The 24,736-nt window shown below is 44.4% G+C and overlaps 1 protein-coding gene across 5 annotated transcripts in view; it reads right to left on the bottom strand.

Moving 5' to 3' along the window:
* Positions 1 to 24,736, bottom strand: part of CEP170B (centrosomal protein 170B) — a 134,010-nt gene that overhangs the window by 15,269 nt on the left and 94,005 nt on the right. For 2 of the 5 annotated variants that reach the window (XM_053278824.1, XM_053278834.1), the window contains exons 13-17: positions 20,106 to 20,352; positions 10,276 to 10,435; positions 5,040 to 5,078; positions 3,416 to 3,559; positions 1,157 to 1,245 (exon numbers count right to left, since the gene is read on the bottom strand). In XM_053278824.1, coding sequence (XP_053134799.1) covers positions 1,157 to 1,245; positions 3,416 to 3,559; positions 5,040 to 5,078; positions 10,276 to 10,435; positions 20,106 to 20,352 — 679 coding nt within the window. The remainder of the gene's footprint in view (positions 1 to 1,156; positions 1,246 to 3,415; positions 3,560 to 5,039; positions 5,079 to 10,275; positions 10,436 to 20,105; positions 20,353 to 24,736) is intronic. The other 3 variants (XM_053278852.1, XM_053278842.1, XM_053278861.1) reach the window with 3 other exon arrangements.

The raw sequence follows: 24,736 nt of genomic DNA, 5'->3' as shown, positions 1-24,736 counted from the left end.
GCAGGGGTTTGCCAGCATTGGCTTTTTGCTTTTGTTCTTTCTAAGGCAGAACAGACTTCTCACATTTGGGTCCACCCAGAGAGCAAATATGCAGGGGAAGAGTGGGATTGCACAGTCCAACCCCACTCTCTGGGTCTGATCATTCCACAATCCTGATCGTGTGGAAGGGTCTAAACGAGGCATGTGCACGGACCCATTGGGGCGGTTCAGTCCAAATGTGAACTGAAGTAGGACCGAACCTCGGGTATTCAAACCAATTGCCTGGGCTAGTCAGTTCAACGAACCATATGACCATACTTATATGGTTGCCTACTGCCTGAAAAGTTCATTCACCATCTGTCTTTTAAATGGTGGACTGGTTAAATAAATTTGCTTATTAGCCAAACCTCAATATAGGTTCCTTTCTGAAATCCTGGAGTAATGGAACTTACTAAGAAACAAGACTTGGGATCACAGAAAGCTGCCTACTACCAAGTCAGACCATTGGTCCATCTAGCTCAGTATTGTCTACACAGACTGGCAGCAGCTTCTCCAAGGTTGTAGGTAGGAATCTCTCTCAGCCCTATCTTCGAGATGCCAGGGAGTGAATTTGGAACCTTATGCATGCAAGCATGTAGGTGCTCTTCCCAGTGGCCTCATCCCCTAAGGGGAATATCTTAGTGCTCACACATGTAGTCTCCCATTCAAATGCAAAGCAGGGTGGACCCTGCTTAGCAAAGAGTACAATTCATGCTTGCTACCACAAGGCCATCTCTCCTACTACTACTCATTGCTAGAAGGAAAGGACATCTTTTCTTTATCATTTTCCATTACAGCAATATGCCAGAACCAAACGAAGCTTTTTAAAAAGTGTGTGTGTTTAACTTTCCGTCCCAGTGCAACAAAATTGGATCCCACTGATTAAGCACCCGAAACTTTCATCTGATTAATCTCCCAATCAAAGCTTGTGGTCCTAATTGAGAGACACACAGTGTTGCCCATCCTGATTGGCCCCCAAACTGAATAGAACTTTGCATTTATTAGCCTGCCTAACTCCGCTTCTGTATCTAAAGAGTTCATTTCATCAATGCCTTCCTTTGGACCTGGATTCTGCTGAAGTGCGTTAGGGCTAATTTACTGCATCACAGAGCAGTTCAGGTCAGAGGCATCCACTTACTTCATTTTCTCAGCCAAATTCTCTGTGTTTTCGCGGATGGTGTGGGATAACTGGGACACTGGGTTTAGCATCAGGTTGTCGAAGATTACCTGAAACATAATAAGAACAATTCTCAATGGTGGCATTCCCTTCAACAGAAGTCAGTGTTTATCGGAAGTGTGGCTACATCAGGATTACATCCCTGCATCTGGAAGATCCTTTATAAGGCTTCAACTGGTCCGCATTAATAACTTAGGGGACTAGAGAGGATCAGGTTTTCCTGGAGCACTTCACTGGTAGATCAAAAGCTGATCAGATAAGTGCTAATAGCCTGGATCCAAGGGGTTGCATGAAAACTCTGGCTATTCAGTGGGACTCTTTGGATCCTGGCCAACATTCACAGAGGAAATATGATACCTGTTTCAAATGTATTTGCTGATCCTTCCCTCCCCACTTAACCACTTAAGTCATTCCATGACTTTATAAAAAGAAATGCAAATATAATTGATCCATCAAACAACTGAAACTCACACAATAAGTTGTCTAAGGCGTCTTCAACTGGATGACAAGCCTAATCAAAAGCTACCCCCAGAGTGGTCCTCATGAGAGAGGTTAAGAGCAGACAAAGCAACTTCTGTCCTCAAAGGTGTGGGAGAAAGAGGAATGGTGCTGGTACCCATGGTTTTGCATTTCCATGGTTGGTAAATTGGGTTATTTCCTCCTGGTTTGGCCATCAGGGAAGCCAAAGCCTATGCTACCCACACCAGATGGAAGCCAATAAAATTAGCTTCCTCATGACATGGCAAATCATTCTAGAAATTTGCTTGAAACATTCCTCCACTATTTCTGATGAACTTGGGGTGGGGGGGGTGGGGTGGAGTGCTTTCCTGCCTGAGCTGGTGCAACGTAGTGGCTAAAAGGCTGAACTGCATATCACAACTGCCCTGGTTTGAAGCTGCTGTGGATTCACTAACTAGCCTTAGGCAAGCCCAGAGGGCAGAACTAATGGGCTTGAGTAACATGAGGGTAGATTTGGGTTGAACATTAGGAGAAACCTTTTAACCCTAGGAGCAGATTGGCAATGGAAAGAATTACCTTGGGTGGGGCGGGGGCTGTAGGGGCTTTTCCTCACTGGACGTCTTCAAGCAGAGGCTGGATAGCCATCTGTTGAAGATGGTCTTGCTCTGGGTCTCCTGCATGGAGCAGAGAGTTTAACCAGATGGCCCAGAAGACCCTCCACGATTCTCAGCAGCTCCCTCCCAGCGCCAGCTCCCCAGCTGCAATATGGGGGAAGATTATCATACTTACCTTACAAGGCAACTGTAAGAATCACATCAAGATTATACATGTAAAGCGCTTTGAATACTCAAGAAGCACTACACCAATCATCATGTATTATTACTTAATATTAGTCATGGGGTCTCAAGACACTTGACCGGCATATGCCAGTATAACTCCCTCTTCAGCCAACAAATCACCACCCAAAACCGAAGGTGCCTTTCCAATATACATGCACACAGTAAAGTGGACATATGGGCACTCTTCCCAAGTGACTATAGGAACATAGGAAGCTGCCATATACTGAGTCAGACCACAGGTCCATCTAACTCAGTATTGTCTACCCAGACTGGCAGCGGCTTCTCCAAGGTTGCAGGCAGGAATCTCTCTCAGCCTTATCTTGGAGATGACAGAGAGGGAACTTGAAACATTTTGCTTTTCCCAGAGCAGCTCCATCCCCAAAGGGGAGTACCTTACAGTGCTCACACATCAAGTCTCCCATTCATATGCAACTAGGGCAGATCCTGCTTAGCTAAGGGGACAAGCCATGCTTGCTACCACAAGACCAGCTCTCCTCTCTATGTACACAAAGCATTGTACTATGTACAATGACTATGTACATAGACTACGTACACATACATAGTACATTTACATAGACTATGTACACAAAGCAATGATAGTCATGAGATAGTCAAGCATCCCAGAGAAGCCCAGGCACCTAGGGAAAGAAAGATCACAGGGGAGGAGGCACAGATCAATGACAGAGCACAGGCTGCATGAAGAAAGTCCAATGTCCAAATCCATGACATCTCCAATGAAGAAGGATCTCAGGAAGCAAATGGGGAGGAAGACACTGCCTGAAATGATGCAGAGACACTGCCAACTGGCGAAGACTACATTATGCTAGATGGACAAATGGCTTAATTTTCATGTTCCTATCTCCAGATGTGCAGGGATTTGGTTGACTGTCTTGTTATCAAATGCAGACACACATAAACTTGCCTCTTCTCTGTTTCTTGTCCTTGTTTTCCTCGTGGGATCCTCTTCTCGGCTGTCATTCATATTTTGGTCAAAATCATGGAATCCCATCGAACCAGGAGGCACCTTCTGGTAGTTCAGACTTGCTTCGGGGATGTGTTGCACCAGCTTTGAAAAAGCAACACTCAGTGAATAATAAAACCAACAGTACTTTAAATTCAGGACAGATAAATAAAGTACAGGGACATCAACAAGCCAATACAACATTGCCCTCTAATACCAGCCCTACTTCATCTTGGCTAGAGTGACACATTTTGCATGCCATGGGGATACCACTGAAAATGGCCACTCCACACTGGGTTTTCCCTGTTCTCTTCTGTAATGCATAGGAACAATCACCCTATGACATGACGACAGACCACAGTGTGTCATTCTGCTCTAGCTCCATCCCACTGAGGGTCACTAGTGGGAAAACTCACATCTCTTTAAAACTTGTTTGTTTGGTCTGCCCTTCCAGAATTGTTCTTAATGTTTTAAACTGTTTTAAAATGGTTTTAAACTATTGTGGGGTTGTTGTTTTTAAACATTTATATTCTGCTCTTCCTCCAAGGAGCCCAGAGCAGTGTACATAGTTAGGTTTCTCCTCACCACAACCCTGTGAAGTAGGTTAAGTGGAGAGAGAAGTGACTGGCCCAGAGTCACCCAGCTAGTCTCATGGTTGAATGGGGATTTGAACTTGGGTCTCCCCAGTCCTAGTCCAATTCTCTAACCACTACACCACGCTGACTTTTAAAATCTGTTCTTTTAATTTGTTTTCAGCCGATTGTTTTAGATGATTGTCTGTTAGTTTTCTGTTTTTTGTTGTTGTGTACCACCCAGAGCCTCTATTCTATTTCCAATTGCAATTAACAACGCACGAAGATTGGTCATGACATGCAGACCAACAGACCTTGATTTACTCTAACCAACTTCCACAAAATAAGCTGAGATCTCAACTCGTGGTTTGAAGTGGGTTTCAGTTATTTCAAGGAAGTTGCTTAGAAAAAACCAAGATCAGTTGATCTGGACTTCATGACCAATTTTGGCTTGGTTCTAATTGTAGTTGGAAGCAGAATTCCTCCAGCTTGTGCTCTGGCAGGAAAGGGAGGGCTGCATACCCCGGAGGCTCAGAGAAGTCACAAGAAACCAGTATTTCCTCATGGTTCCGCATGACATGTGAACCAGATCATTATGTATGCTTAGAATGTCAACATAGGTCTCTAAAAGCATACATATGCCACAAATATATTGGGTCAGATATATAGAGGATGGAGTGGTGAACTGAGGACTGGAGGATGGAGAAATAATCCACCCCCATAATATATCATTTCCTGTGCATATCTGTCTTTTGAATTTAATATGTAATAAATGCACAGTATGACAAGAGAAAAATAAGATGCACCTGATTGTAAAGCTTGACAGAATAAATAAAACAAAATAATAAACAGATAAATAAAATCTGGAGAAGGAAAAGCAAACCAAGCTGAAAATACTGATACATTCTTAGTTTAAAACCAATCAACATAATGAGGTAAAATAATGATATCTTTAAGAGACCACTGGAGTGCTTAAGAGAGAAAAGCGGAAGATAGTGGGATGGAAAATGCACCTGAGATGAAATTGCTGCCCGTAAAGATGTATGAGCAATCTGCATTAAAAACGGGAAGAAGAAGGGGAAAGAGAAAAAAAAGAAAAGAAAAAAGACAGAGAGATCAGTGCTGATTATATGTTAGGAAAATCTGCACATACACACACACGAGAGGACAAACTGAAATGCAAAGTACAAGATAGTGCATTTGAGAGGGCAATGTCAAATAAAAGAAGCAACAACTCTATTCCAAAACGTTGCAACATACCATATGAACATGGCTTAAGCAGAGTCGGGCCCATCTAGGCCAGGGATGCTCAACTTCAGCCCTCCAGCTGTTTTTGGACTTCAGCTCTCAGCATCCCCAACCACAGTGACCAGTAGTCAAGGATTATGGGAGTTGCAGGCCAACATTTGCAGGACCACCGAAGTTGAGTAGCCCTGATCTAGGCCATTGCTGTCTACTCTGACTGGCAGTTGCTCTCCAAAGTCTTTGGCAAAGATATTGTCCAGTCCTGCTACCAGAGAACCTTTTAGTTAGCAATGCTGCAAATCGACCTTCTGCATGCAAAGAATGTGCTCTACCAGTGAGCAGTGGGACCTCACTTGTCTCATGTCCTAGGGTGCGGGCCAAGAATCACTGGGCTACATGCAGATGAACACTGTGCTTGGGCAAGGTTGCTCCGCTGGCAAATCTGGCTAAGTCTGAAGCTTGTGTTCCACACTACTGTTGCACTAGTGCAAACATTTTCTGTGCTGCATAATGGGTCCAACCTGTGCTGAATCTCCTGTTGGGAAACCTCTTCGTCCATTTATGTTACAGGGAATTTTTGCACAAGAGCACAATGGTGCAACTTAAGGAGTCTGCACAGCTGTGTGATTTTATTGCGCACGTGCCAGTCTGTTTGCTGCACATGGTCACTGAGCATGATTAAATTTTTCAGAAAGACACCATGAACCAGGAGCAGGCAAGCTTGGCATCCCAGTTGTCACTTAACTACAAATCCCATCATCCCCATTGTGGCTGGAGATGATGGGAATTGTAGTTAGGAACATAGGAAGCTGCCATATACTGAGTCAGACCATTGGTCTATCTAGCTCAGTATTGTCTGCACAGACTGGCAGCGTTCTTCTCCAAGGTTGCAGGCAAGAATCTCTCTCAGCCCTATCTTGGAGAAGCCAGAGATGGAACTTGGAACCTTCTGCTCTCCCTATAGTGGCTCCATCCCCTGGCAGGGGGCGTGGACCTTACAGTGCTCACATGTGGTTTTCCATTCAAATGCAACCAGGGTGGACCCTGCTTAGCTAAGGGGACAAGTCATACTGCTACCACAAGACCAGCTCTCCTCTGTAGTTGAAGAACAGCTGGCGTGTCAAGGTTGCCTACCTCTGCTCTGAACAGGGTAGCATTCCCAAAAATGTATTATGCAAAATAGAAATAGAATGATGGAAACTATTTTGGATTTTTTGTTGAGTTAAAATGGGTGCAGAGCATTAATAGTTTTTAAAAAGTAGATGATTTACTCAGCCGTGTGCATAAACCACAATCAGTGCATAAAGAGGCATTCTTTGTAGAAGTCCTTTCCATGCAAAAAAACCCCAAACCCTCTGCCTTTGAAGCTCCCAGTCGAAGTCTTAGCATCTGTGACAGCACAGTGTGATGCAGTGTATGTGAAGGTTATGCCTACAGAGCCTGATCAGCAGCCATTTTAAATCATATTTTCTCTACCTCTTCAAGAAAAGCAGGAATCTATTTACATACGACAGAATAAAATTCCACAGCCTAGAGATAATCAGATGCCTCTATCAAAGCAGGCCGGAATGAGCAGGGTTGTTAAAAGTCTCAATTTCACCTACAGGTCCTGGATATTTCATCCAGATTTTAGGGCCAAGAGCATCCATGTCTACAAAGCACCACTAACACAAAGAACTAGATCTCTCTCTATATTTGTCTTTTCTCTTCTAAAGGAGAGGTGGGCACATCTTATTAATATTTTACTTACAGGCAATAAAATGTCCAGGTGAAACTGAGAGATAAGAAGGAGAATGGTTATATGGCAGCTTCAAGCAAGAAGTTGTAATTTAATTCCAACATTATCCACTGTCTGCTGACAAACTATCGCCTTTCCAGCCAACTGCACTGGGCTAAAGAGGTTTGGCAAAAAGATACGTACAGTGAGCAAAAGAATTTAGAAAGCAGAGCTAGGATTTAGGGGTGCAAGATGACATGTAGTAGTGTTGGTAACTCCAGCACAGGTAATGGGACTAGATAGTGACTAACATTCTACACAGCGTAGCACAGGTGGTTCTGAACGTCCCTCACTGCTAGGGCAACTTCTACAATGATGAGTATTTATATACTGCTTTCAACAAATGTTCCCAAAGCGGTTTACACACACACACACACACAGGGGGAGGGGGGATTAAAATAAAATAAAATAGATGGATCCCTGTCCCCAAAGGGTTCACATTCTAAAATGAAACAAAGGATATCCCCTGCTAACTGAGCAAAGAGGCACATTTTTAAAGTGATGATTCTCTTTATTTAGCAAGGTGGGAGCAACTGGCCCTATCCATCCCCAGCAAAGCATCCCTCCAGTGGCTGTTGCTGGTGTCTATCTTATGTTTCTTTTTTAGATTGCGAGTCCGTTGGGGGCAGGGAGCCATTTTCATTTATTTATGTATTTATTTCTATCTAAATCACTTTGGGAACTTTTTGTTGAAAAGTATATAAATATTCATCATATTTGTATAGACACTAGCAATGGTCACTGGAGAAATGCTGTGCTGCAAGTGGGTAGAACCAATTGCTCTTGCCCTGCTAAATAAAGAGAATCACCAGTTTTAAAAGGTGCCTCTTTTCTCAGTTAGCAGGGGACTAACTGCTGCGGGCATTTAAAACGTAGTATTGCGTAAGAGTGCTCTTGCACCAATACATAAAATTGTGCAATCATGCTAGTACAACACTACAGCCATTATTTCCAATGGCTGTAGCACTACACAAGTGGAATTGTGCAATCTTTATGTATTGGCACAAAAGCACTCTTGTGCAACACCATGGGCACTATTTTTGATGCTCGCAGCAGCATGGTTCAAAGCCACTTGGGTTACGCTGTGCAGAATATTAATTGGTAGTCCAATTAATTGGCTAAGCAGTTCGTGACCTTCCTCTTAGAGGTTTTGAGTCAGATATTCAGGCACAAGCTTTACAGTAGCACTAGGTAATCTCAACTAGCCCTTTTTCTTCAGTTGTGAGGAGGAGGAGGAAGAGAAGGAGGAGGAACTGAACATATGCAGTTTCCTTATACTGGAGTGAGGTAATTGGCCACATTTGTTCACCTAAGCTTTTTAAACAGAATTGTGATTTTTTAATTGTTTTAATGTTTTAATTGTTGTCTAGGGATGTGCTCAAAACACAATTTGAGCTCCACATCGTAGCACAGTCCCCACACCTTTAACAGGGAGAAGAGCAGGTCCATACCTGCTCTTCCTCCACTCACTGCCACAGAAAGTTTGGTGGCACCTCCCCCCAGCTAAGATTGTGCGCCAGTGGGGCGTCTCCCGGCTGCCCTCACGTGATACTGGCACTTCCTGCAAGCAGAGGAGGAGCAGGTATGAAACTGCTCTCCTCCCTTTTAAAGATGCGGAGCTCGAATCACATTTCGAGCACATCTCCTTTTTGCCTTAATTCCTTTTATGCTGTAAACCACCCAGAGATGCAAGTCCAGATTTTTAGACAGTAGTCTTTCCCAGCCTTAACTTGAGATGCCAAGTATTGAACTTTGGACTTTCTGCATGCAAAGCATGTGCACGGCCACTGAGTGATGGCCTCTCTCCAACTGCCTATCTCAACACTGTTTCATCAGAACACGCTGCTGCTCCTCAGTAATTGCAGGAAAGAAAGGGAAGGCCATACACTACAAAGACGACATGCCAAACAAAGGAAGAGATTTCAGTGACAAAGTTGCATGGTCCAGGGTGAAGAGTTCAAATATAATTTTTTTTTAAATGAGTGGGTGGGTGTCAAAGTGGCTGTGGGAGTCATGATCAAGCATCTATCAGACTGGGAGGAAACGGCCTTACGTCCATCGTAATTTAAGGGAGAGGATTTGCAACTCTAAACTGGAATGAACGTGTATGCCAAATGAATGAACATGGAGATCAAACATGCAAATCATGTTTTCCAAGGAAAAGTTAGCCAACTGATGAATCTTGGTGTGTGTGTGTGTGTGGCAGGGGTGAACCATGTCAAGTAACACTTCTAAAACAAGGACTTAAATTTCAGTGGGAGAGGCTGATTTGCTGAACAACAAATTTCCAGCATCAAACCTCACAATTTTTGGTAGAGAACTCTGAAAAGAAAATTGAATACAGAACTTAGGTTGGAACATGACACAGTCTCAAACATGGGCTTGGCTCAGATGAGAGCAACCCCATGCCTGTTTCCGCCCTTCTCTCCATAACATTTAGTTCCTGAAACATGTGACAGGACATTAATGCACTGTGCATTTCCCCATCCCTAACAAGCAACCAATAACATTGAGAGGGATTAAAAACACACAAAGACAATTAAGTCAGAAAGTGCTGTGTTGTGTGTTTTTAGGCTCCCACCACATTTTGGCAGCGGCTGGGTGGGGGCAGGAACAAAGTCTTGCCATCAGTTTCAGTATCATGGAGGAAAGAGGGGGATTGGATACAGCAAACCATCACTGGTTATCATGTCCAGCCTCACCTTTATTTCACTGCGGAAGTAAGAAATAGCCATCTGCTGGGTGCCATAAAGTTAAGTGGCCAACTTCATGACTAATATTGTGCTTGCACAATGAACAAAGTTGCACTAATGCAGGAAGATTGGGTGGCTGTGCTAAACCAAGGGGTGGAATTGTATTCTTTTTTGTTGGAATTGTATTCTTGTGCAAAGGTTCCCTGCAAAACAGTGCAACACTAGTCTGGAACATAAGCTCTAGGCTTAGCGCAACGTCCTTGCACAACAGCCCTACACAGTGCAATGTCCTTGCACAAGCACTGCATTAGTCAGGATTTCAGCCAATTGTACTAAACAGAGGCAGGGGAGACTGCGATTTGCATTGTACTCCCCCCTCCAAGCAGAAGACAAAAATTAAAGGGAAGGAAAATATGAGACAGTTTTGAGTTTCTAAATAGGGACCAGGAGGATAGTTTGGCAGCCTCTATACTAATGTAACTTCATTTTACCTGCACTCACCTCCACCCCACAAACCACCAGCAGCCCCCTTACCTCTTCCCTTGCTGAGATGGTAGAAGCAGGGGTGTTAGGCACAGAACTGAGGGATGTGCTTTGTCCTGTTCCTGATGAGCTCTGGGAATCTCCATCACCAGCAACGTCGTGAATCTCTCGAGCAAGAATGGCTACATCCTTCACCAGAGTCTGGCTTAATCTGGAAGGAATAACATCCCAAATACTGATGAATGTTTGACCACCCATCAGTCAGCAAGGTCTGTGTTTTAATCATATCTATACAGATGGTCTGAGGAGGCAAGGACTGGACCCGGAGAGAACATGGGGGCATGGCTAGCTGGTACACTCCCATTATGCCCCTCCCTGCATTCAGAGTGACTGAAAAAAGTGTGTGTGTGTGTGTGTGTGTGTGTGTGTGTGTGTGTGTGTGTGTGTGTGTCGGTGGGCGGGGGGTGTATATCCACAAGACACCAGCCCAATCCTGACACACACAATGTGGACATGCTAGCAGGGGCGTAACTATAACAGGGTAAGGGAAGACAGTTGTCTGGGGGGGGCCACTGCCTTGGGGGGGGGCAGAGGCAAGTCACATGACTGACTCCCCCAGCCGCGCACCCGCCCGGGCTTCCTTCAGTTGCATTCATCCTCCGAAATTGATGTGAGTGTTAAGACCTGGAGCTACCAGAACAGCATGTCTTTCTCTAGGACCATTCAATGACTTGCATTGTCCACAATTTACAAAACCTTTTTAAAAATAATTTAGGATGATGTTCTATTGTGGCACATAGGTAGGTGTGTGTGTGTGTGTGTGTGTGTGTGTGGTGTTTATATAACACCTATTTTTAAAAATTACTATGCTTTTTGTTACCACTATTCAGCCTCATTTAATATTTCTTTACTTCATGAGCTGAGCTTCAGGGGGGCGGGATTTTAAAATCTTGTCTCTGGGCCCACTCCAACCTTGTACACCCCTGCATGCTAGGAAGTCATGTCCTCTCTGCAGAGAGCTTTCCTAGCTGCACCATGGTGGGCACGGATTTTGATGACCTGCTGTGCCTCCAGAAGTGCCCCGCGCCACACAAAAGGTTCCCTGGGAGTGTTGCAGTCCTCAGGGACAGATTTTCAGGTGATGCAGGGCACTTCCAGAGGCAGAGCAGATCATCAAAATTCACTCCCCAGTACTGCGTGCATAGGGAGCAATAGTGGGGAAGCTCCCTGAAGAAAGGATGCGTCTTCCTGGCTCACATTAATAATGTCAGCCACTGTTTTTGCTGCTAGCACATAGGGATGTGCACGGACCGGTTCGGAGGCCATTCTATAAGCCTCCGGACCGGTCCGGACACGGGGCGGTCCGGTCCAGCAAGATTCGGGTGGGGGATTCCAATAAGGAGGGGGGGGCTTTACTTACCCCTCCCAACAAAGGTGCCGTATTTCCTTGAGCAATCGGGCGGCAGGATACCTCCCTGCCACCTGCTTCAACCCCCGCTTGGCTCCTTAAGAATTAAGAATCGGGCAGCAGGATACCTCCCTGCCGCCCCTTCAAAACCCTGCTTGGCTGGCGGCCGCCCCCTTCAATCCCCCTGCCGCCCCCAATCCCCCTGCCGCCCCCTTCTTGCCAGGTCTTCCATTGAAAACGGGTGGCAGGATAACTCCCTGCCGCCCCTTTGCCGGCTTGGCTGCAAATGGCTTCTAAGAAGCCATTTGCAGCCAGGCTGGCAAAGGGGCGGCAGGGAGTTATCCTGCCGCCCGTTTTCTAAAAGGAACAACTGCTCCTTTTAGAAATCGGGCGGCAGGATAACTCCCTGCCGCCCCTTTGCCTGCTCAAAAACCAAGCCGGCAAAGGGGTGGAAGGGAGTTATCCTGCCACCCGTTTTCAATGGAAGACCTGGCAAGAAGGGGGCAGCAGGGAGGTATCCTGCCGCCCGATTCTTAATTCTTAAGGAGCCAAGCGGGGATTGAAGCGGGCGGCAGGGAGGTATCCTGCCGCCCGATAGCTCAACGAAATACAGCGCCTTTGTTGGGAGGGGTAAGTAAAGCCCCCGTCCGTCCGTATTGGAACCCCCCACCCCAGTGCCGGACCGCAGCTCTGCGGTTCCGTGCACACCCCTACTAGCACATTTATTTATCTCGGGGTCCTGCCCTAATGTGTTTTGGCTTCTTAAATTGTAAGCCTGCAAGCTGGAATGACTGGTTTGTTTGTTTTTAACTTAGAAATAATAATAACCTTACAGTTTAAAAAAACAAAAGTGACCCAGCATTGTTAGAAGGAAAGGCTATCTTTAGTTTAGTTTAGCTTAGTTTTAATTCCGGATTAGCATGACACAACAGAAGCAAAACCATCTTTAAAAAGCAACACGCGAGCCCTTAGTTTTCAGACTCACCAATGAAAATCTGCCATTGCCAACTAAAATTGTCCCAACCACAAGTTAATCAACTAAACTTTAATAGATTAATCGGCCAGTTAAACTGATTAAAGGCTACAGCCCTACCTCAGCAAAATTCTCCATAAACACAAGAGCTCACAAAAATATTTTGTATTTATTTATTTAAAATATTTATACCCCACCACTCCAGTACACTGCTGCTCGGGGTGGCTCACAACATTAATAAAGGTAAAGGTAAAGTGTGCTGTTGAATCGGTGTCAACTCCTGGCGACCACAGAGACCTGTGGTTGTCTTTGGTAGAATACAGGAGGGGTTTACCATTGCCTCCTCCCGCACAGTATGAGATGATGCCTTTCAGCATCTTCCTATATCGCTGCTGCCCGATTAGGTGTTTCCCATAGTCTCGGAAACATACCAGCAGGGATTCAAACCAGCAACCTGTGGTTTGCTAATCCAGTCATTTCCCCACTGAACCATTAGGTGGCCATTAATAAAAGGATACAATGTAAAATAGGACTAAGTTAACCAACTTTAAGTTAAACAAGTTAAAAGACAAGCTAAAACCACAATTAAAATTACAATTTTAAAAAATTCAAATTAAAAATTTAAAACTATAAAAAATAAAGAACCTACCAGAGATAAACAGAGGTATTTTTCAGCTATGAAATATTTTTCCACTATCTTCTTGGAAGCAAAAAGGCACACACAACTGAGCTAAATGAAGTAACATTTAGAACCGCATGACTAATTGAGAGGCTAGGTTTGTCTGGGGTTTAGGCAGTCCCTTCTCATGCCTCAATTACTTGATTAAGCCCAGCGTAAACAAGGGGGAATAATTTCCCTTTGAAGTCTCACTTGCTATTCTAGACTATGTTCCCGTTAATTCAGAAGCCATCACAGAGGCGGAAGCCAAAGACTGCAATTAAGGGGCAGTCTTCTTGCAAAATTTAGCAGAGCGCTTGCTGCCCAAACACTAGACTGATCCCAGGCAAGCATCCAGTTTTAGTTTTTGTAATGTGTCAAGTGCTTTCGATAAGATGGATTTCCATCTAGGAAGCAAAGTTGCTATTTCTGCTTTGCTCATGCACTGTGAAACGCAACACCATCACTATAAGGCACGAACGGGATATTTAAGATGCAAGTATTTATAGAATTACTTCTCGGGTATATCCCCTGTGTATGGAATTTATTCTTACATCAAGAATTAAGGATTTGCTAAAAGGATTATGGTACAACACTGGAAGAACAAATTTACTCCTGATTTGAAACTTTGGACAACTGGTATGCGTCCCCTGTCAGCATTTGAACTGCTTTTGTTCTGACGGAATGGTGAAGAAGAGTTTCATGCAATATGGCTTAACTTTGTTTAGGCCTCAAGAATATATTTTGGAAGAAGACCTTTTCTCACCCCCTCCCCATTATTAATATTGATATATTATCCATTATTAATATGTTGTGTTATGTTAATAAAGTTTTTTCCTTTGCTTTTCTTCTCCCCCCCCTTCATCCTTGATTATATTATTATTTATGTTGTTCATGTTATCTCTTTAATTGAAATTTTAAAAAGTAGAATTACATTTCTGTGAAATGCTTATGTTCCTAAAAAGCTTCAGTTCCTTAAACATCCAGTTGTGCCATTACTAAGTATGCAATGCTGCCACCTTAGTAGGATAATCAGATTGCCAGATTTCTTCAGCTACCAATGCAAGGTTTAGTAATACAACAGTTTCATAGGCCTTCCTTAAGTGCCACAACTTGCAAGCCGGATTTACTTACATATATTTATTTATTTAATTAATTTATATATTGCCTGACTCCAAATGTTCTAGGCAGTTCACGAAAATAAAACACAATAAAGTCAAAATAAAATAAATTACTAAAATAGCAATTTAAAATATTCAAGGATTACAAAAAGCTAGGCTAAAAAATTGTGTCTTAAGGGCTTTTTTGAAGGCTGGTAAAGATGTTAAACTACAAATGTCTATAGGGAGTGCATTCCACAGCCCAGGAGTGTCTACAGAGAAGACCTGCTCACAACTCAACACCAGATGAGTTGGTGGCATATGGAAACAGACTTCGCTTGATGATCTTAATGTTTGGTGGGGATCATGCAGAAGAAGGCACTCTCCCAGGTAAACTAGTCCTAAGCCATTTAGAGCTTTAAGGGTAATTACCAGAACTTTGTATTTTGCCTGGAAACAAATGCAATTGCTTTAAAACATGGTCTCACCAAGAAACATTGGAGACCAATCTAGCTGATGCATTTTGGACCAACTGAAGTTTCCAAACAACATACAAAGGTAGCCCCACAGAAAATATTGCAGTAGTCAAGCCTAGAGGTTACCGGAGAGTGCACCACAGTTCCGATATTATCATCTTCATGGTTCTGAGATCATATATTTTAAAGGAAACCTCTAATAATCATCATAAGCCTTAACGTTACCGTCCTGCTCCAAGCTGTCCAGAGAACTTAATATTATTGTACTAATTCTTACACCAACCTCACATCTTGACCTGTGCATCTGCCTGGTCAGAGTCAGACCACTGATCCATCTACTCCAATATTGCTGAATTCTGACTGGCAGCAATTATCCAGGGGCTCAGGCAGAGGTCCTTCTCAACATCTGCAGGTGCTGGGGATTGAACATGGGACCTTCTGGATGCAATGTATGCAGTTTTCCACTGGCCAATGGCCCCTCCCCCTTCTAAAATAGCCAATATTGTCCGTATTACAGATGTGGGGAGTCAAGCATGGTAGAGCTGGGATTTGAACCTAGGGCTTCCAGGTTCACAGTGTACTCTTTGAGCCACTATACCACACAAGCTCTCTCTACTGATTTTGCAGAAGCAAGCAGGCACCCTGGAATGCTGCATTTTGTTTCCAGAATGGAGAGAGATGAAAGGTTTTCACCCCTCATGTTAAAAGTAGTTTGAAAGAAGGATTGTTGGTGTAGTGTGTTTACTTTCCCTTCTGAAAAAATTCATGTTTGTAGGGCTTCAAAAACTTGCTCAATCTTCCAGACCACAGATTACAGTGGGACAACGCAAGTATGTACATACATCACGAGAAGTGATGTCTCTTTCAAACTATTTTCAGCTCTCTTATTGCCAGTCTTCAGCCTCAGATAATTAGAGGGGAGGAGAGCTGATCTTGTGGTAGCAAGAATAAATTGTCCCCTTTGCTAAGCAAGGTCAGCCTTGGTTTGCATATGAATGGGTGGCTACATGTGAGCACTGTAAGATACTCCCCTAATGGGATGGGCCATAGCTCAGTGGAAGAGCAGATCCCAGGTTCGATCCCTGGCAGCATCTCCGGGTAGGGCTGGTAGAGACTCCTGCATGAAACAGTAGAGAGTTGCTGCTAGTCAGTGTAGGCAATACTGAGTTAGATGGACCAATGGTCTGACTCAGTAGAAGGCAGCTTCCTATGTTCCTCTAGTGGAATAATAAGAGAGTTAATTACCTAGCATTCATAAACCAAGCTTTTGATATTGAGTAATACAGGGTTCCTCAGCATTGGGTCCCCAGATGATGTTGGACTACAAACCCCATCATCCCCAGCCACAACAGCCAAAAGCCATTCTGGCTGGGGGTGATGGGAGTTGTAGTCCAATAACATCTGCAGACCCAAAGCTGATAAACCCCTGCTAACTGGGCAAAGAGGCAGCTTTTTAACATGGTGATTCTCTTTATGTAGCAGGAGGAGAGCAACCGGCCCTATCCATCCCCAGCACAACACCCCTCCAGCAGCTGTTGCTGGTGTCTACCTTATCTTTCTTTTTAGATTTTGATCCCTTTGGGGACAGGGAGCCATTATTTCTCTATGTAAAATGTTTTGGAAGCTTTTGTTGAAGAAGCGGTACATAAATATTTGTTATTGTGGATAAACCCTGGGCTAATACATTACAGGTTATGTATAGTGCTGGTTCAACTATATTGCAGCCTATGTGCAAAGCTGATCCACTGGTATTAACTTAAATTATTTCTCTTCCCACTAGTCCACTCTTCATATCCTTCCTGTACTTAAAGCCTCATCATTGATCATCATATATAATAGTTATGCACTATTAATAACTATATCACTATAATTATCGCAGTAATAATTACCGCAGCGAACAAACCATCTCTCACTCAGCCTCACAAGAATCTCATTAGTGGACAGCAACTTCTCCAAGGCTACTCACAGCCAAACTAAATGCTCAGCATCAGATCTGGGTCTCCACTGAATATCTAAACATCAGAAGGAGGAAGGGGGTGCAAATTTAAAGGGGAGGTGAGACAGGTTCTCACCCCTTCTGCCACCTGTCACTTCTCTTAGACACGCCAACCCCCTCCTAGTCCCCTTTTCCCCACCTGGAGGTTTGACAGACAGGGCTTTTTCCCTGAATCCACTCCTGATTGGAGTGTGCCAGTCCACATATTCTCTGGATTTAACCAGACCTCCCTGCAGGCTATCAGGGACCAGGACAGACAGGGCTGAAGGGAGGCTGTGAATTCTGGCTTAGCCCAAGTTACATCTGGGGTAAAAAAAATCCTCTATTTCCAGCAGCTTTTGAAAAAAACTCCAGGGCTTCTGCTTTCTCCGAAGGTGCTGACAGCTATGCGAATGGTCCATCGAATCCTTCGAAGCAGATTCACTCTTCCGAAGCAGATTCGCTCTTTCGATACGAGGCAGAGAGCCATGCGTGAAAAACCTCCTGGGGGTTCCCAAAAATGCATTTGCCTCAGAAGGAAGAAAAGTGGCTAGGGGAGGGAAGGTTTAAGTGCCTCCAACTTCACCAGCCACCTCTCCGCTCCAAATTGTAATCTCCTGCTGCTGCTGCTGCTGCTGCTGCTGCTTTTAGATGTTCCGTTGGGAGCAAGGTGCCCTGACCCAGATCTCTGTGGTACACTTAGCTTGGCTCTCGATGATCTCTGCAGTGAATCAGGAATCTGAACCTGCATCCCATTCACGCCAATTCCCACTCCCTGAGACTCCAAAGTCAGTCCCTACGGGCTGCGCAACCATTTACTTCCAGGTCATAGGGAGCACTTCCAGTCGGGGGAAGAGGGGTCAGTGAAAATCTCCATCCCTGGCACACAGTGCAATTCTGCATTACTAAACATTGTAGAGGTGGTTTGCGCGGTGCACCTCTGCACTGTTAGGCAGGATGTCAGCCAACAATTGCAACTAAACGTTCTGGGGTTAGTTGGTGGGGGCAGGAAGTGAAGTCAGGGAGAACTGAACTACATCCAAGGGATAGAGTCACACTCACATATGGGGACATTTGTTGCAGGCCCCAGTTCTGTTTTAGTACCACCCAACAAGTGCATTTGAATTTAAATGGAAAAACAAAAATACATGAATCTGATTGTGACAGTATATGGGGAGCGGGGGCAGGATCAGAGTTTCCCCAGCTGAATAAAAGCCTGCTTGGAAGGGCAATTTTCAAAGCAAGCTGAACAACGGGAAAACGTTAAGAAGCCCCTTTTCCCTCGTTCCCTTCCAATTACAGCCTCAGCAGCTGCATTGTGCAATTTAAAAATATATATCTAAAAAGCATACTGTCATCGCACATAATGTTTATTAGGGGTGTGCAGAAAGTCCAGAGATCGGAACATTCCACCTTGAAACAGGCCGTTTCAAACATTGTGAGCTTGGAACAGTCCTGAAAGTGGGGCTTGTTCTGAGCTCAGAATGATTTGTTCCGAGGCTGACTGTTCCGACCCTGTTCCAAGCGCCATTTTGGAATCCTAATGGCACTTGGAACAAGGTTGGGCCATTCCAATGGGCCGGGGTTATTCTGTCAGAACAAGCTGGCTCGCCCGTTTCATGCAATTTGCATTCCATTACGAGCTCGGAACAGAAAATGTGTTTCATGTACACCCCTAATATGTATTTCTGCCCTCAAATGAGAAAATAACTCTCCCTGGGATTCTCAGCTCAGCTAACAAATGACTGTGCCATGACTTGAGTTCATATCACTGAATTCCCTCAAACTGCAGCCACAGGGTCTTGCCAGGCCTTACAACCAGAGTAAATGAAACCATTACTATGAGCTTCAAAATGCCTCCCATTTTCCTGCCTCAGAGCTCTCCCTGCACTTTCTCCTTCCTTGCTCAGTTAAAAAGTGAGCTGAAGGGAGATGTCATTTCAGCTTTTCCCTTATGGCATGAAAATATGTAAGGATGATATTGGCCACGGGCAAAGGAGACTGCATTATAATTGTGCCTATTTGGGTACCAGCTGAGCAGATTTGCGTTTTAACCTTGGGCAAGTATATTCATGTCCCTTGGGAGAAAAACCGAATTGGCAGCTTTTCTGTGTTTTAACCGTTGCTTCACAAGCACATATTCAACAGCTGCCTCTGTCCTCATTGTGGCATCTCTATCTACACTGAGGAACACTGTGTGTTTTAAGTCTTTCCTGTCATGTTGAAAGTCACAGAGGTTCTGCCAGGAAGAAGAAGAAAAAGGTAGCCACTCGAGTGGTAACTTACACAACAGTGCTGACCACCTCTCTGAAATTTGTTTCAGGGTAGAAAGGATAGCCCCTCCCATGAAAGCTGTTCAGTTTTCCCTCAGACCTGCTGTGACCTCTCTCAGTTGTGGCTGGCCTGTGTTGTGACACGACACGGCTCCTCTCCAAAAATGGATTTTAGCCCTTAACAACCACAGCTACATGCTTGTTGTATCGCAAATAATGCTGCACAACTGTCTCTTTTCATTCCAACCTTGTAGCCCTATCCACATGTTATGTTCAACACTCGTACAATCTGTGTACTCTGTACACAAGTACAGATTTGTATGCACATACAGCTATTCACACTTATGCTGAAAGCAGGTACACCACTATGCTTGAGGGGGCCTGTACCCAGGTTCACTTTTAAAATGAATATAGCTACAGTCATTCGCACATAACATGTACATGTGTAGATATCTGAATACAGGTACAATACAATGGGCCAGTTTAGACAAGACACCCAAGAGAAGACACACAACAGAAGAGGCTCAAGAGTGTGCTTACCCTGATGTACCCCAACATCAGAGGGTGTTGCAATGTGCTCTTTAGGGCATATCTTTATCATATGAGGAAGCTGCTAATATGAATTGCCTCTCTCCACATGCTTCCAGATAGCTGTTTAAAGAGGTATTTGAGGCACACATAGAGGGGGGATTCAGATGAACAGCCCCCTCATGTAATTAAAGCAGGGGTGGGGAACCTTGGCCCTCCTGAAGATGTTGGCCTACAATTCCCATAATCGCTAGCTATTGGCCTCTGTGGCTGGGGATTATGGGAGTTGTAGTCCAAAAACAGCTGGAGGGCCAAGGTTCCCCACCCTTGGATTAAAGGATGCCCTCTGGTAATGTTAGGGCAGGCACACTCTCTTATCGTATCAGTGGACATCTCATCCGAAGCAAGCGATCCATTGTCAGAAGAGGGCTCATCTTTCCTCATGCAACAGTTTAGTCCGTTGATTAAAATGCCACCAGCTCTGTCTTACCTGGCTATTTCTGCGATCTCTGCAGTTTGTGCAATGAAGTTGTAGGGATCGTGCTCATCACAGTCCTCATCTTCTGTCTCTCGGCTGTTGCTGTGCTTCTGCTTATTCAACCCGCCGCCTCGGGTCCTTGGCGTCTGGGTGGCTGTTGAAGTATGGGAGCGTTTGTGTTTAGGGGAGCTGTGGTTTGAGCCATACTCCTCCTCAGAAGTGGAAGTATAATCTGAGCCCGGCTGTCGCCGCCTTGAAGCTTATAAAAATGAATTGGTTTCAGATGTGGTGAAGAAGAAATTGGAAGAAGAAAAGCGGAGAAAAGACTTTCAAAAGGGAGAAAACAAATGGTGATGACAAAAAAACAGCCCAAAGAGGAAAGAAGGGGCGAGACAACTTCTGTGCATACCACCAAGTGGAAATAAACTTTGAGCAAATAAAAATAAACGGTTCACGTTTTTACTCTGGGTGGATACAGATGGTTCTTTTCCCTCACATTTTATCGTACACTGGCATCTGATAAATGACAAAATTCTCTCAACTGCTTGACAGATGATCCAGATAAAACCAAGCTATGCTGAGGGGGCTCACCTCACAGAGGTTTAGTAGTCTAGGAGATGCTTCAGACAATATGGCCTCAGCACACACCGTAAGGAGGAGGACCACTGAGAGTGCCCCTGCCACGATATTTCTCTATCAGGTTTGTAGACCGCCCCAAACTTCCATCTCTGGGCAGTTTACAACATAAAACAAATTAAGGCAAAAATAAAAACCTTAAAACTATCCAGTTTAAAAGCTTGGGTGAAAAAAAAAGAAGTCTTTAATGACTTCTTAAAAGTTGTCAGAGAAGGGGAGGCTCTTATCTCTGCAGGGAGCACCTTCCAGAGTCTCAGGGCAGCAACAGAGAAGGTCTGTCCCTGTGAAGCCACCAGATGAGCTGGTGGCAACTGCAGACAAACCTCTCCGGATAATCTCAATGGGCAGTAGGGCTCATGGCGAAGATAACATTCTCTTAAATACCCTGGGCCCGAGCAGTTTAGGGCTTTATAGGTTATAATCAGCACTTTGTATTTTGCCTGGAAAGAACTTGGCAGCCAGTGTAGTTCCTTTATTTAATATGGGGTAATATGGTCTCTCCGAGACGACCCAGAGACCAACCTGGCTGCCGCATTCTGTACTAACTGCAGTTTCCGGACTACATACAAAGGCAGCCCCACATAGAACACATTGCAGTAGTCAAGTCTGGAAGCTACCAGCATGTTTTGAGGTTGTTTATCTGAAGAAATGGACACAGCTGGCATATCAGCTAAAGCTGATAGAAAGCACCCCTGGCCAGCGCCTCAACCTGAGACACCACGGAGAGGCTTGGATCCTCTATGGACATCCCAATGCCCTTCTGGCAACTCTGTTTATTGCATGGTGGGGGGGGGGGTGTTTGTTAATCTGAATACCACTATACTGTTTAAACAAGTTCTTGGAACGCATGTGTATAGGGCCGTTTAGATTAACAGCCCTCACATATGAAAAAGGGAACATGCCAGGACATCCAAGGAGGACGGCCCAATGGGCATGCTCTTGGAGTGTCCCCTTTCTTATCCCATGTGCTGGGGACTGTATCATTTGAACCAGTCCTATATGGATTACCTGTATCATCCTGCTAAGCCGTCAGAAGAATTTTATCACAGATCAGCTGCACATGCAAAATGAAGCGCATGGGGGGAAATGTTCATCTGTATCTACCTTCTGTTGCCACAAATTTAGTCACAGCAGATAAGACTGATGTGATTATTATTTTTTGAAGACAAAATGTGTATGATTGACTATCAACTGTGGCCTACCCCACATTACAACATTCTTATGTGGTAGGCACAATATGTAACTTTCACATGCATTCCTATGCAAAAGTGCCTTTTGTTGGAGGAATTTTCTAACATGTGACATAGTCCTGAATTTCGTCATGCACGGAAGGCCCCAGGAAAAACAACTAAGTAAGTGAGACTCCCCTGTGTCCTCCTTAGCAGACTTTCATCCAAATGGCTTCATTTCCAAGCACAGGTAAGTACCTTGGAGAGAAGCTGGAGAGCAGAAATAGTTGGCTTGTTTACACACTCAGGAATACTCCAGGTTGTTTGAAGAGGTGTTACGGTCTTAATCAATACACACCTTTTCATTTCTGGTCACAGTATTTGCTTGCTTATGTTCTAAAATTCCACTACGTCTCTGAATACCCAAGGCAACAGTCATACTCAGTCATTATGTGGGATGAGGCCATAGCTCAGTAGTAGAGCACCTGTTTTTCACGCAGAAGGTCCCAGGTTCAATCCTGGGCAGTACCTCCAGGTAGGACTGGGGGAAACCCCTGCCTGAAACCTTGGCAAGCCATTGCCAGTCTGTGTAGGCAATACTGAGCCAGATGGACCAATGAATTGACCAAGTATAAGACAGCTTGCTATGTTCCTACTGGCCTCAAGATTTATTTATTTTTAGTGCCAAATCAAGATCCCCATCCTTCCTTACTTTCAGCTTACTTCACTCACTAATTAAGACCATTAAACAACCCAATGGGAGTTCATTACTTCAGGATAACTGATTATGTAAACAAGCACAATTGGGGGGGAAAGATAATTTTGACCAAGAGGGCAGTCTGTTTGGGATTTTGCATTCATGGTACAGAGAAGTATAATTGTTTCCATGGGATCTCTGGGTTTGCCCTGCCGCATTCACATAGTGCATTTTGCTGCATAGTTAACAGGCAACACCCTTGATGCCTCAAGCAGATATTTTTGGTGTATAAACTAGTCAAAGGACAGAAACCCCTTATCTTGTAACCCAGGATCATTCCTTTTTCAGGCTACAGAAGATCTGATGCAGAAAACGATTTGATTTATCAAGTTGCCTTTGGCAGCAAGTAAGCTGTATTTCAAGTCATCCATGAGCTGGTTTGAAGGATACCATTCCTGCCCACGCAGTTAGGAAGAGGATGCCAGCGAGAGCACCCCCTGTCATGACATCCTCCTGGAACAGCATCCCAGTTTGATAAAGAAACCTGCCGCAAGGGCACTGAATGGGCTGAGACGGTATCAGCTGAACCAGCCCCAGGTTCACTTTTTTTGGTTTTACCTATTTATTCAAAAGAAGCAAAGCGTTATTGTGCACATCGTTAGTAAAAAAAAAAAAAAAAGTGGGAATACTATTTGCCATTTTATAAAGCACCACCTATGTAGATGTAGTCCAAGGTCCAGAACCTTTATGAAGGAATTAGTCTGTTAGTAATCATATACCAATTCATAAGGGTGCCTGGTGTTAATTTTACACTAAAGCAATGAAAGACAAAACCAATTCATTTAAAATGAGGTATGGGCAAATTTGGTGTGTGGGGGGGGTGCGTCTTGTGACAAAGGATGTTTACATCATCCTTATTATATAAAGGGAAGTTGTGACAATTAAAATGGCTCAGGTCTGCATTGCCCATTAATGTGCACCACTATCCCCATCTTATTTAATATAACATCATTCATGTACTTTTCATCCTGGAGAGAATCTATGTGGTCGCTAAGAGTCAACACGGACTTGATGGCACTTAATCAATATACTGTATTGTGCCATCTGCTAATTTTAAATAACTTGAGCGTCTCATACATTATCAAGCAATAAGAAGTGACTTTACAAAGTTAAGCTCTTCCTCTAGGGGTGCAGCTGTGCAAGGCAACTTCCTGCACTCTGGGTTTGCACTAAACCAGGCCTGCTCACACACACCCCAGCTGTTTTTGGTCTACAACTCCCATAATCCCCAGCCACAGTGGCCAATAGCCAGGGATTATGGGAGCTGTAGGCCAACATCTGCAGGAGGGCCGAAGCTGAGCAAACCTGTGCTAAAACAGAAAGCACAAGAATTAGCCCCTGGAAGAAGAGAGTACTATGTGACACAAGGCACACATTCCCTCACATGCGGATGCTGTGCAAAACATTCATTATGAATTATGTCAAGTGTTCAGTGCAGATGGGTAGAAGATCAGCACAGGCGGAGGAGCCTGGGTTCATACAGCTTGGAAGTGAGATGCATGATCACATGTCCCCACCCCACACACACATACATACACAGCATTACCCTTGTGCAGATGTGAGCCTGGGTAAAGGAGAAAACCCTACTTAAGACAGTTTTGGAAATGTCAACATAATGGTTAGCCTACAAACATTTTGTTAGCCTAACCAATGTACAGCCCACAAGTTTTTCTTGCTAGCCTAACCAGTATTTGTCGTTTATAACACATTGGTGACCTGAAAGTGAGTGGGGGGAGGAATAACTGTCTTGCAGTTTTGGAAGTTTTCCTGTCTGGTCACCTAGAGAAGATCCTTACCATGATCCTTACCATCTGGTGACTCTCTTTATTTAGCAGGCAGAGAGCAACTGGCCCTATCCATCCCCAGCACAACATCCCTCCAGTGACTGGTGGTGGTGTCTATCTTATGTTTCTTTTTTAGATTGTGAGCTGTAACGATCAGGCAGTAACAGCCTTTCCTTTCCTGTAAAGAGTGAACTGGAAGTGAACCCTTTCTTGACTGACAAGCTGTGACTTCTAGGAATCAGCCACTCAGGACACGGTGGGTGGTACCTTGAGGGCCATGAGGCCGGAAGAGAAGCA

The sequence above is a fragment of the Hemicordylus capensis genome, chromosome 1 (genome assembly GCF_027244095.1).
Source record: "Hemicordylus capensis ecotype Gifberg chromosome 1, rHemCap1.1.pri, whole genome shotgun sequence".
Taxonomy (NCBI): Eukaryota; Metazoa; Chordata; class Lepidosauria; order Squamata; family Cordylidae; genus Hemicordylus; species Hemicordylus capensis.
Note: the sequence above shows the minus strand (reverse complement) of the source record. Positions and strands in the feature narration are given on the sequence as shown.